The following is a 14,805-nucleotide window of genomic DNA, read 5'->3' as shown; positions in this document are numbered from 1 at the left end:
AACATGAGATTAATGTCAGATAGGTTCTAGATTTTCTAGGTACGAAGATAATAAGTCGAATAGTTTTACACAGTCTGATACAGACTCACGTAATTAAAGCTCTACGGAAGATTCGGAGGATCCGAAAGAGTTTTCAAAACTTACATAAGCTCTCGTAATTCCAGTTAATTCGTTCGAACTTCGACTTAATACCCAACATCTTCCGAAACTTGGTTTAATTAAACTAAATCCTCATAGCGTCGATGTTATAAAATCGTTAAAAAGTTTATGCTCGCAGTTGTCGTCGCAGGGTTACCTAGGTATATATTATACGTTTAAAATTCAACACCTTTATTATACTTGTAGAAAGCGAACGGAGCGTAAGTAGAAGATTAATATCGCTTGAAAAATTACATGGATATGAATAGAGAGCCCGAAAAAAAAAATCTTAAAGACTGTCGTTTGGCCTGGATGATCAAAGGGAACGTCTGGAGAGTAAAAGATTCTCGCTTTTGATCCCTGCGAATAATAAATAATAAAACATCAAAGGGCAAGGGAATCGCGAAGAACAGTTAAAATTATTTCAATTCATATATCAGATAACTAAAAATATTTAAACACGTTTCCAATTCTGTGACTTTTATCAAAATAAGATATCTAATATTTATAAACAATTTGTTACATTTATTGTGAAAATTGAATGTTATAGATATAGGCAATAAATTTCATTACAAACAAGCTAAAAAAATTGTATTTCAAAAATTGATCGTCGATTATCTCTTTGCTTTTTCTCGATCCGTGACGGATATAGCTAATGAATGTCGAAGAAGTTTGGAGACCATCCAAAATGAGCTACTAGTATTGGAGGTCGGTCTACGGAACCATAACTTGTAAGGTCGATAATTCAGAGAGTGGATCGCAAGTTGAGTGCGGAACTCGTACGTAAGTCGTTTCTACTATACGACGCTATCTATAAACCGACGTTTAGGAGAGCCACGTGTCTCTTGGCGAAATCCGAAATGACTGTAACATTCTCGGAACAATGACCGTTAAAGCAGTAACAGAAATAAAGATCGTTATGATCGTTAAACTAAAAAAAAAAAAAAAAGAAGAAAAAAAAAGAAGATTTTATTTCTGAATATAAATAAGCTTACGAACAAATCGCGTAAAATATTTTCTAATCGCTTTATTGTAAAAGTATTAAAAAAAAAGAATGAAATTAATGTTCCTAAAATTTTATTAAGAAACCAAAAAAATCTCGGTATTAAATCACGAATATTTTCGTTAAAAATTTCCGATTACTTTCAAACGCTTATGGGATGTAATTCTATGGGTTCCTACTTCGGTTGAAACGTCTTTACATAATCTATATCCCGGATCATACAAGTAAGTACCTATCCTAAACCGCTAGTAAATTTTGGAATATTAGCTATAATTCACGTTAGAAAGTTCTTGTCAAACGAGAAACGCCAACTATGGGAAATTTGACTTCTTAACCGGAAAAATGTTCGATCAATGAACGCAGTATAGATAAGATTTAATTAAATTTTGATTAAGAATTAAATGGTTCGACTGTAGAAACAAAAGTTTTAATACATTAATGAATTGTAAAAGAAAGAATATTGTAAAATATTGTTTTTTTTTTTTGTTAACAAAAATGAGAAACATGATATTTGTTCTTCTATCAGAAGAAAAGTTAAATGTTTCTACTCATCGTCACCGGTTTACGAATTGAAAGAAAAACGTAATAAGTGAAATAATTTTGCGAGTCATTGAATTTAAAATATTCAAAAAAAAAAAACCAACAGAAATTCCGATATAGCAAGACGGACGTAAAAGAAATTGTTCGACTTTATACATTTTTTCGACTCGCTCAGTATGTGCAAATTCATATATGATGTATGTATATGTATTCGTACAGTCCTGGTAGTGGTAAGAGAACATTGTTACAGTTGTATTAATCAGCGTGCGAGGCCGCCAATTAGCGTATTAATTGCCAACCCGCGATCCTCCGTGTTCGCGAGGATGAAACGTCGGCGAAAATCGTTGAACCTTACAAAAGCTCGTTTCATTATCGTCCTCGTCGAGGACGACGAAATTTCCCGTTGGTTCGAAGAGAAGAGAAGGGTGAGACTACAGGACAGAATTCATATTTCGCGAGAATAATGAAATCATAGGTGTGATACTTCGTATTGTCGACCTTCGTTGTTCACTGCATTGCTTTTCTACTAATTACGTGACCGGTGTTCCACGTACCAATTGTATATACGGCCATTGTGAAGATATATGTAAACTGAATCTTGCAAAGAATCATCTATTAAATATTATTTATTACAAAAAGTGAATCACATAATTCGTCAAAATCTTTACAATACGGAGAAAATTCTTATTGACGTTGAATAGCTCAGTACGAATTTGATAAAAACTTTAACTTTTAATTATAACTAATCTCATAAACATAAAATGATAATAAATAATCGTTTATAAGAGCATTAAATTTAAACTACGAATGAAGTTCTCAGTTTTAATAACAACAAATATACGTGTGTGTAACTCGCTTTTATGCTTGTCGATTTTATTATTAATTTTTTCGTATGTAGTCATAAATTATGTAACAAACAATCATATATTACAAGAGTGGAATTCGTACGGTCGCACGAGCAGGTTTAATTAGCAGAATTTTCTGAGGGCGTGATTGTTCATACGTTCTCGCTCATTATCATAGTCCAAGCCAAATTCGTTTCGAGAGCCTGGAGAAATGGTAGGAAAATGAAAAAAAAAAAGGAAGAAAAAATGAAAGTAGTCGAAAGAGAATCTAAAATGACAAAGAGAGAAAGAGGGAAATGGAGACGGAGAGAGCGAGTGAGGGAAGAGAGAAACTGAGAGGATCTCCGCAGCATCCACGTTTATCGAGACACCTGCTACGAATTTCAAGTCACAGATGTAAGAAGAGGCACGCGTACAAATGCCGACAATGAAACGTGGAAAGTTGCCAACAATTCAACAAATAGAACGAGTGCACGAAAGAGAGAGAGAGAGAGAGAGAGAGAGAGAGAGAGAGAGAGAGAGAGAGAGGGAGAGAGAGAGGGAGAGAGAGAAAGAAAGAGAAAGAGAGAGAGAGAGAGAGAGAGAAATTTGCCATGTTAGGCGCGCACGGAAGTGTGTATGGAGGGGGGAGAGAGTAACTTGTTTTAGGAAGAGGTATCCAAACGGTTGATTCGAATTCTCATGCTCGGTAGAAGGGGTAAAAGCAATGAAACGAGTGAACGTCGTTCCGGAAGAACGGACATTCCGGTTCGAAGGTTCAACGTTTCGTGCTGGAAATGTTAAACTTCAACCAACGAACTTGTTGGTATCGTCAAGATAATTAAACAGGGGCACACATGTTTACTGGAAAAGTCAGACCGTAGTGTTGGAGTGACAATCGAAGTAAACTTCTTGTGTTGTTTTCTCGATAAATAATAATAATTGTTAAATGACGATGATAATGATGACGATGATGTAATGTGGAAAAAAATTTTCTTTAACAGAAGGATTCATAATTTTTGTATCTTTTTCATTCGTTATAAAGTTTCATATTTTCGTTCGTTCAAAAATTTCATATTTGTTGTCGTACATGTATATATAAAGAATAATTTTTTACGAAGCTAAACGACGTGCTATAATTTACGAATAACGTCATTGGAATTTATGTGTGCTTTCCATGACGTGCCTTCGTCCGTTGTTATCTAGACAATGAAGCGAGTTACTCAAGGGTCCATTATCCCTGAAGGGACAATCGTAAATTAGCCTCCTCTATCTGACATACGGAAATCGTAAATACATAGTGATTTAACTAGGCGTTGATGGAAGGCGCGTTACCCTGATCGAGGAAAAATAGGGCGTTGCCCGTTACGGTCTTCAAACAATAAGGAGAGTAAATTATATATTCTAAAAGGGGGAAACACTTAAAATAGGAACGAGATCTGTCAACCGTAAATAATATTATGAATATTTCACAAAAAGAAGAAGAAGCGACATGAATTATTAATGAGAAAATATAATTCGTTTGACCTTTAAAAATTATCACAGAAACCAATAAGAAAAACAGATGCAATTAATATACTTGTATGTTATATAAATAAGCAAAGAAATCAATAACCAATCATAGAATGAAAAATGACATTTTTCTAAAAAATATTGAAAGAAAATTCCTTTAACTTATCAGGAACTGGTAAAAACGGATACTGAAACTTTCGTAATGGTACGTTTGCTGATTAGACATTGTACAAAGAAAAAATAAATATCACAGTACGTAAGATCACGTTTAAACGGAAAGAAAATTAAAGTTATTGCTAAAATGGTAGGTACTCTTTAACGAAAATTTCCTCGGAGGAACAATATTTTCTTATTAGACACGCATGCGGTCTAATTATCTCGTAGCAGAGGTTGCCAAAGTCCTGGTGAACATAAGAAAACTAACGCGGTGCATTCGAGCGCGTAGATCTTTCGTTAATTACTTTTTCTCGACCACCAGCCGTCTCTTCGCTTCGTCTCGTAAAAACTTCTTCAAAAGAGCTTTTATATTTTATCGCTAGCTATTCCAGCATTAGTTTCCAGAATTAAAATCGACTGAATGAAAGAAAAAGAGGGAGAAAAAAATTATCTTTTGATTGTGACAGATCTCCAATAACAAGATGAGACTTATGGGATCGATTACGTTAAATGAAAAATGATATTTTTTCTAGATTTTCAAGATTTTCTCGAAATTCGACGAGCACTATCCTAGATTAGACAGACGAATTATTTAGAACATTATGTTGCATTAAAAGACTCGAGTACAAATGCAAGAGTTCAACTGAATTTATAGTTACACGCAAAACATTCATAGGTCTTTCCACAGGAGAAACGCATTCGGCTCCTTTCTATTACTGGAATCTACAATGGTCCATAATTCATAGAGCGCGAGAGTCGTTACACGAGTAATTTATTTTTAGAAACTTAGAGAGAACTATTTGTATGGAGAACTTTGGCTATCTCGGAATAGATACGATCGTTATAATAAAAATAGAAAATTATTATAACGATTGAGTTTCTGATTTGCATAATTTATATATTAAACAAAAGAAAAAAAAATAAATGTAAATAGGTAATAGAATTTTCACATTGCAGATTTGAAAACGAACACATTCTTATTTCAAGTAACGAATAAATAATATTCACAATATATATTAAATAAGAGAAAAAGATGGAAATAGCTAATAGAATTTCCACATTGCAGATTTGAAAACGAACACATTCTTATTTCAAGTAACGAATAAATAATATTCACAATATATATTAAATAAAAGAAAAAGATGGAAATAGCTAATAGAATTTCCAAATTGCAGATTTGAAAACGAACACATTCTTATTCTAACAAATAAATGATGTTTTCGCAATAACGTATTGAAAAATAACCTTCGTGAGACACAACTTCGGAAAATTTTAAAACATCTTCCATTTACGAAAATTCCCATATCGAATAATTGAAAACGCGTAAATGAATAAATGTAAGAAAGAGAATACACCGTATACGTGGGAGAAACCTACAGCGAAAGATACTGCGAACATTGAAAAGGCTCTAGCAATTTGTTTCCATTTGTTATTACACCATCCTGCAACTTTAAGACCGGTTTGTACGAAGGCTCTCCATGTAACCTATAGTATAAAGATTCGAAGAAGCCATTCGATTCCATATAATATAAATAAGTTGAAGATCGTTTTGTATTTCGTCGATCGAACAACGATTACTTTCATACTCTTTCTTCGATGGATATAGTTATCTCCTAGTAAACAACTTATTTGTTCGAAACAACAATTATCCATTCTTTTCTAAATAGACATAGTCAAATTATATTGTAATTTAAGATCAATTTAATTGAAATTTGATAGATAAATTTTTGTATTTTATAAAATCTTTCTCTCGTTAATAGTAATAGTTAAAATAGAAATAATAAATTAAATCGCTAAAGTAGATTATCTAAATAATAAATAAAATAATTAAAATAGTAATAATAAATTGAATTATTTTCTTTAAGTCATTTTCTCACGGAGACGAGAATATGTAATTATATTATTATTTTTTTTATTACATTTATTTTGCTGATTTCAAAATATATGATTTATTCCTAGCACCTATCCATCGATGTTTTTAGAATAAATTGTGAAATACTTGCTTGCTTTTTTGTTTGATCTTATACTAACGTTTTATACTAAACATCAATGCTTATACAAACATCTTACTTAACTCTTATTTAGGCAGCATGTCCTAATGAATAATAATAATAATAATAATAATAATAATAATAATAATAATAACAATGGTAATACGAGGATGTTCCTCTTGGATAAGAAAGCAAAGTGGATCGTCGACATATCTGAGAATTTACGATAACAGCATCGTAAAGTCGTCGGGAGTATGGTGAAAAGAGCGAAGTTCACGCCGAAGGAAACATCTTTTTTAAGTAAATAACTTTTTTCTTTGGTGAAACGTGCGGTTGTAAAGAATTGCAGCGTGAAAGAGGGAATATTTGAGGAGGACGAAATGAGTTGCCGTGCTTCAGACGTATTTTTCGTATTTTACACTAGCACTGCGTTTACATGTAAAATAAAAAAAAATGAAAAAGAAAGGGAAAGAGAGAAAGAGAGAGATAAAATTACACAATCTTAACATCCACGTTACATGTATAAAATAGTATTAAAAATTACAATTAAACGAGTAAATCTGAACTTTGCAAAACAATCGTATGACAAGTTAATAAACAGTTTTTTTCTATCTTTGCACTGAGACGTTAAAACAGTTACTGAAAACTCCAAAGTATTTCACAATTTTAACGTATGAAACGCGAAACATAATTATTTCAAAATAATACAATTCTCGTAGAGAATTAAATGTCAAAGAAGAATGTTTTTTCGTTTAAAAAAACAATAACAATCAATAAAATAACAAACAAACATTACAACTAAAGGAGATATAGAAATGGCTATCGTAAACCAATATTTACTATCCATACACTTGCGGCAGTTCGCAAAAATAGTAGAAAAAAAAAGTACAATCGACGATAACTCCCAAAGTTTTACAACCCTTTCCGCACGAGTTGCTATGGAAGTATTTATCGCTTTTCATTTTGCTGCGATTTTCAACTTCCCCCTTTTTCTTTTTCCTTCCGTATCGTTCTCTCTTTCTCTTTCTTTCTTTTCTTCCCTATATTTCTCTCTTTCTCTTTCTTCCTTTTCTTCCCTATATTTCTCTCTTTCTCTTTCTTTCTTTTCTTCCCTATCATTCTTTCTCTCTGTCCCTCTTTCATTCTTTTTCTTACTCTTCTATTTTCTACTTTCCTTTTTCATTTTCTTTCTTTTTTCATCCTCCTTCGTTTACCGCAAAAGAAAATTTTATCTACGATTTCGTCGACTTCGACGACTGTACGTGCAATGCGAAATTTCAAGATTCGTTTACGAGCGTCGTTTCGAGCAAGCCACGTGCTCTGAGGACCGCGAGGGTGGCCTATCCACCCGTTTCTATGTACGTGTGTTGTTTTCATAACTGCGTGCGCCTACTCGGCTCTCTCCCTCTCTCCCTCTCTCTCTTTCTCTCTCACAGACATATACACACATATGTACATACTCTTTAAACGAGAGTATGCATGGATGACACGAGCGAACACGTGCACCGAATACCGGCCGTTCGTGCGAGGCCACCGACTCGTAAATACGATCTGTACAGGATTAACGCGAGGTCGTCACATGGCACGCGTGTTTCAGCTAGTTTTTTCCTACTCTGAAACGATCTCTAGTATGTCTCTAAGCAGGAGGGGATAAAAAGCACGTGATTTTACTTTCATCAACATGAGAAACGTTCTGAGAAGCTAGAGTTGATTTATTTGTTTATTTTCTTCGATTTCTCTTTATTTTCTTTCTTTCTTTTTTTTTTATTATTTCAATCGAGTATCTATCGGTTGATCTTAATACTTTTTTTTTGTCTTTTTTTTTTCTTTTTATCGACGTTCAAATCCCTCGAATGATCCACGATCTAACCCTTATCCGTTAGAGTGCCAAGCGATGCGATTACGGTTGTCCTATTCATTGCCTAAAAATGTCAACCTATCGGTCCGTAAAAGTCATACTAATTGCATACTCGGATTTTGTCGATGCGTCTATTCACCGTTACCATTTTTAGATGTAATATTTTCACAATACTTATACTCATAAAAATATCGTGATAACAACGAATTCGATGATACATTACTTTTATTGCTTATAAGTAAAAAAAAAAACAGCGCGATCACGACATTTGGCATTTTTCGACATGGAATTAGAGAAACGCAAATTATAGCGCAATTTTCGTTCGAATTTTTGCAAAGAATCGTGACACTCGAACGATTATATATTACAATGCAGAAAATTTAATTCTCTTATTTATTATTCCGGAATATTATCGAATGGCGTTCTTCTTTTTTCGCATTTATATTCATTTTTCCTCATTTATTTTATCATTTTGTTCAAAGTAACGAATCCGAATATTGTGTAACGCAATATGCATAAAAGTAAAAGAAACGAGTCTAATTAAAAATTTGTTCAGGAACGAGTCTAACAATATATTTTGCTATAGATTTGTCTATATCCGTTTCAAATTTGTTTACAACGAGTATCGTATTGTTTACAACGAGCACTAGTATCGTAGGATTTCCGTGATATGTTTGAGCGGAACGTATTTATCCGCTCGGTAGTGGCCAATATAAAACGTTAAACGCGCAACAGTTGTGCTTCCGGTCGTATAAAGTTGATCTTCCAATGTACCAGCAAGTTGGCCGGTAATGACAATGTCTCTATCTCCAATCGATTTTCTCTATTTTTTTCCTCTCTTTCTCTCTCGTTTGTCTTACGAGAGAAAACGCGAAACTAGCGAACTGGTCAATTGATATCGGGATTTAACTTCATTCAAAGAAAACAAAGGGACGTGCTTTAAACAACAGGATATTTGTTCTTTCCAAGTTGATAACGCAATTTTCTCGAGTCTTTCTCTCGCTTTCTCTTTTTCTCGTTCCTTTACTTCTTTTCCACTAAAGACGGCCACGTAACGAAACAAACATTCTGCCAATACCAGAAAGTAATCTTACCGGTTAAACTTTTCCGGATAGCAAAGATCGAGATATCTCTTCAACGTTCTTGCAACTACTTTCAATAGATACATCCAAGCAAATAAACCACGTCTTTGCCAAGATCTAAAGATAAATTGAAAAGCCAAGTAAAGTTTAACTTAGCGTATCGCCAGATATATTCAAATCGAGATATAGATCAAATCTCTTTTTCATTGACAGGATAAAATCAAAGTTTAGATAACAAAATACAATGATTTATTAAAGTCGACAAGATTTGTAAGAAAATTAAAAGCATTATGACATAATATCAATTATGATCAAATAAATCATATGAAATTCGATTTAAAATTCAATGAATATAATATATACACACCCACACACACAGTTATTATCAACGACATACCATCAGTGTCATAGAGCAGGCATATTGCCTTTTTTCGTCCCATGTAATCTGGTCATTTGTGAAAGCGGTTACCATACGTGTAAAAAAAAATTCGGTCCTTCTAATCAAGCGACCCTAACCCGAGACACAAGGCGAATCTCATAAGATCCGAGCTTAACGCGTTCTCGAAAGATACCAAACGACTATAACATAAATCTGACATGATCCTACGAAAAAATCAGATATCTAATCTATGCTTAAAGAAGAAATAAAGCGGGTAGACGAATATTTGTAGATCTTTATTAAAAGGAAAAAAAAACGGTAGACGTTCAGTATTATTGCAAGAAAAAAAGAAGAAAAAAAGATAAAAAGAGGGTGAAAGAGAAAGTAAGAGAAAGAGAGAGAGAGACTGAGGCATGTAGTATGATATCGTTAGAAATTTATGAAAGCTCTCAAGGTAGATCGTGATAGAACGAGAGAAGAGCCTCCGGTTCTCTTACGATCGAGCGTTATTATACAATGAAATTAATCGGCCGCTCTAAAATCGATAAGGTCACATCTCTGTTAATTAAATGCTATTACAAAGGTAGTTTCGGAGAACGTTTAACCGCTAATGGTGCCAGTTTGAACCCTTCCCGTTCTCTATTCGCCATCTTCCTACGCTACTAACTACCATTACTGGCCCGTGTAAAAGGAATGTATAACGTATCCATGTATCCATGTACTTACACATGTATGTCTTTAGTACGTACGTTGTACGTAAGAAACATACAGATAAGCTCAGTGCATCGTGCGTACGAATTCCCTTTCTCCATTCCGGAGATTAATACCGTCTACTACTTTGAATCTCTCCTAAACGTTCTTCCCTTCGTGGAATCGAATCGCATATAACAAGTTGGAAAGAGACAAGAGAAAGAGAAAAAGAGAGAGATAACGTTGCTTTGACCGATAACACGATTTACCAAGGAATTTCCATATCAAGACGAAGCGTTAGGATGCTTTTCGAATAAACGATCTCAAATCGATTTATTCGTAATACCTATTTCCTCTTTCGTAAAAGCAAATTCGATGCTATTTGCATATCTTTATATCGAATACGATTTATTACATTATTGATTCCGCTGAGTTCGTTTAATGAAAAATTAAGGAAAATCGGTGGAAAATATAACTTTCCTTTGAGTTAATCACTACGATGAATTACTAGATATATAAGAAAAAGATATATTCGATCAATGAAGCAAGATTTACCGGCTAGTATCTTGTAAACTTCCGGAGAGAGCTACCTGTAGCTCATTCACCCTCGCCAACGTTTAACCCCTTTAATTCGTCTCCCTCCAATTACCACCCTCGACTGCTCTCGACCGCATGCTGTAAACTACTCTTTCTCTTTCTCTTTCTCTTTCTCTTTCTCTCTCTCTCTCTCTCTCTATCTCTATCTATCTATCTTTCGTATAGATACATACGTATCATGCGCACTCTCTCTCTCTCTCTCTCTCTCTCTCTCTCTCTCTCTCTCTCTCCCTCTCCCTCTCTCTCTCTCTCTCTCTCTCTCTCTCTCTCTCTCCCTCTCTCCCTCTCTCCCTCTCTCTCTTTCTCTTTCTCTTTCTCTTTCTCAACTACACTCACCTAGGCCACATATTGAGTCATTCCATCAGCGTGACAGGTGGTTAATCTCGTAGGCCTTTTTCCACCTCCTCCTCTTCTTCTCCTTATTCTTCAGACCACACGCACAAACACACAATGAAACAACTTTCTATCTCTTCCTCTTTTCGACACCTCAACCGGCTCCGAAGGATATAAATAACGAATGGCAATTGTGGCAATACCACAACAAATTAATACGAGAAACAAATGAGAGATAAAGATAGATAAAGGGCCATATGTAATAGTTAAGTATCGAGAAAACGTGAATACTGAAAAGCGACGGTGGCGACGCTGATATCCAAGGTCGGACCTTGTCTATAAGAGAGGTCAACCTTTCCTAGTCCTTAACGTACACCGATTAGCCTCGATTCTCGACCTTTTCTGGGACGATCGAATCGATCGGCGAATTGAAGTTCAAGGACTCGCGGAAGGACTCCTAGTCCGTGTCCAATCCGTTCCACGGTTCGCCACTCACTGACAACGGCTTCTCTTTCGTCACTCTTGCCTTCCTTTCTTTCTTTATTTTCCTTTATCCCTCTCCTCTTCTTCCTCTCTCTGTCTCTTTCTCTTCTTCCCTTCTTTACATATATATGTATATATATATATATATATATATATATATATATATATATACTATATACTTTATATATATATATATATTTCTTTCTAGTGTCTCTGTCTATATATATATATATTTTTTTTATATCTCTTTTTTTAAATCTCGTTTTTCATGTGAAATTCTTCGAGAAAAGCTGAATAGATACACGACCGTTCTTTATCTGTACGACGGAAACGCAAGCCGGCGAGTGCGAATGATCGCACGGCGCTCGAGATGGCTAAGCTCGTTGTATGTCCTTCTCTCTCTCTCTCTCTCTCTCTCTCGCGCTCTCTTTCTGGGTCTGTCTCTCTTGCACCCTCGTTTGCTTCAGAGCACCTATCTTTCTCTCTCTCTCTCTCTCTCTCTCTCTCTCTGTCTCGGTTTCTCGCGACGCGTCCCGGCACTTTCTCGCGCTCGTGTGCCGGCCTCCGTGTGGCGCCTGATTCAAATTCCCTCCCCACGTGGCGGCGACGGCGTCGTACGCGCGACTGCCGCACAAACGACGCCCGGCGTCAGCCAATGCGTCGCCATCTCGCGACTCCTACGAATACTTTCGTCTCTTTCTAACTTTTTCTCTCTTTCTCTCTCGGCCCTTACTGTACTTACTACATCTACGATACATGTCATCATCAAACATCTTCTGTGATGTCTTCTATTTTCTATTTTCTCTCCTTATCTCTCTCTTTCTCTCTGTGTCTTTCATTCTTTTTTTCGAAAGTTAAAATTTTGTTACGAAAGTAGTGTTTCGTGCGTTTTATCTATTGAATACGTTGTATATTATTTTTTATTAATCCTTTTATTTTACCTTATTTCGTTCCTTTCGTTTTAATAGCACAGCTATATTTCATATAAAAAAGTATATATATGTGTGTGTGTGTGTGTGTGTGTGTATTGTGTGTGTGTGTGTGTGTGTATGTGTGTGTGTATGTGTGTGTGTGTATATATATATATTTCTGTTTTAATTAAAAGTGAAACAAAATTATATTTATTATATATTTAATCTGTATGAAAATTTAAGATAAATTATTTTTCATTTTTTTTTATTTTTTTTAAATATTTTATTAAGTTCATATTTCGTCTACTATCACATTTCTTCACGAAAATTCGAAAAGTGATTATTTTGTATTTTTTCCTTACCACTTGACGAAAGATTACGATCCACGTATAGAATTTCTAAAAAGAGATCACTGACGCTTTGATCTCTCTTTGATCTCCGTTTCCATCCCGACACTTCGGATTAATACACGTCGCTACGCATTATATAACTTTAAATTCAAGGTACATTAAACGCGAAGGATTCATTTCGAACGAAAGATACGACAGTAAGAAATAAAGTCGGATGTTGAATACGTAATAAGAACTGATCTCTCTTTGCATTATCTCACAAACGATATATATAACTCGGATTTTCTCAATACTCTAATTGTAAGTATACGAAAAATGTAGAGAAAAGAAATTCCCTCGAGGAAAAACATGATAGAAATATTAAATAACTTTATCATTGCAAAAATATTAATTTATATTCCAGAAATACTGTTCCATCGATGTATAGTATCGAAAGATAGTCTATGTATTAAGAAAAAGTGGATTGAAGGAATACTATAACTAAACTAATTGGTAAGGCTTTGTTAATTACTGATATTAAAAACTTCTCTAACAATGCGATGCATTTAAAAAGTGACTGATCTTTGAATGATGAATAAAATTTTATGTATAATTTTTACTATGTTCTTCGTTAATAACCGAATGGTGGATATTACAATAATTACCACACGGAAGGAAGTGAGTTTATTAATACATTTATATTCTACGCAGAGATCCTGATATTTAAACCCTGATTACTTATTGTTATTGTTGTTGTTGTTGTTGTTATTGTTATTATTATTATTGTTATTATTATTATTATTATTATCGTAACTATTGTATACGTCATTGAGTAACATTATTAAAACCAAGATAGCTACAAGTAACAAGACCCCTTTATGTTTGCTTACGTTCTTTGCTTCTTCAAGCCCTTTCTTGAACCCTACCAACTCTTTAGAATAAACTTCTCCCTTTTCTTAATTTTCCTTTTCTCGAAAATTTATATTGCACTTTAAAATCTTCTTTTGCCTCTTAAAAATCTTTCCATTGACTATTCTTTACGGAGTCACAATAACAAGTACGGAGTAACAATAAAAGTACACATTTCAATATAGAATTTCTCGTTATTAATTGTATTCGAAAACGAAATTATATCGAGTCTTAGTTACACCTGAACACGATATCTGACATTCTTAATTAAAGTAAAATTTTTAATTAAAATTTTGGTGAAAATTTTATTTAAAATTACTAAATCATATAATTAACATTTTTTTATAGTCATCCCTAATAACCAATAGAATACGAATAATATATGCCTGATATCTATTTAATTTTTGTCATAATTTATCGATTGATTGTTGATTAAAAAAAAAAAGAAATGTTCAAGTCAATATCTTTGTCGGAACGTGAATGTTAACGAATTAGTCACGGCCGGAGGAGGATTCGCGATGAAAGATAGGAATGATTGGCACATCGAAAGCGGACGTGACGTTTTCGTAGCGATAAAAGCGGTTTCCTCTTCTTTCGTTCGTTCACAAGGCGATAATCATAACTCGGCAACGAGAAACAAACGCGTCTTTCCACTTCTTCGTCTTTCTCTTTATCTTCCTTTATTGCCCGTTACGCTCATTCATTCATCCGGTCTCGTCCATTCATCTTTACGTTCAAACGATGAACTTTGGCATTCGAGTTACCGCGACACGGTCAACGCAAGGATACGCTTCGATCGATTGCAGTACGCAACATGTGATTGCGACAGACACTTTGCAGAAACAATTTTCTCTCTGTAATATTATCATATAGAGATAAGAAATATAATTAGATTCGAATGAATTAGTGAATCGAATAATTTACGACATGTGCGTGTGTATGTGTGTGTGTGTTCCAACATTAACGCAATATGTTAATAATATCTATTAATGAAGTCTATTGGAAAACATCTGTTCGAGAAAAAAATATCGTGTAATAAAATCTGTTTGAAAAATATGTTTGAAAAATAT

General features: G+C 34.2%; 1 protein-coding gene across 2 annotated transcripts in view; it reads right to left on the bottom strand.

Annotated features, from left to right (window-relative positions):
* Positions 1–11,733, bottom strand: part of LOC127071487 (collagen alpha-1(XVIII) chain) — a 211,259-nt gene extending 199,526 nt beyond the window's left edge. The window contains exon 1 of one of the 2 annotated variants that reach the window (XM_051010911.1): positions 11,107–11,733. In XM_051010911.1, the coding sequence (XP_050866868.1) occupies positions 11,107–11,117 (11 nt within the window). In that variant the 5' untranslated portion in view covers positions 11,118–11,733. The remainder of the gene's footprint in view (positions 1–11,106) is intronic. The other variant, XM_051010827.1, reaches the window with a different exon arrangement.
* Positions 11,734–14,805: the final 3,072 nt, after the last annotated feature.

This window comes from Vespula vulgaris, chromosome 1 (assembly GCF_905475345.1).
Source record: "Vespula vulgaris chromosome 1, iyVesVulg1.1, whole genome shotgun sequence".
Taxonomy (NCBI): domain Eukaryota; kingdom Metazoa; phylum Arthropoda; class Insecta; order Hymenoptera; family Vespidae; genus Vespula; species Vespula vulgaris.
This window is presented reverse-complemented; position numbering and strand designations above follow the sequence as displayed.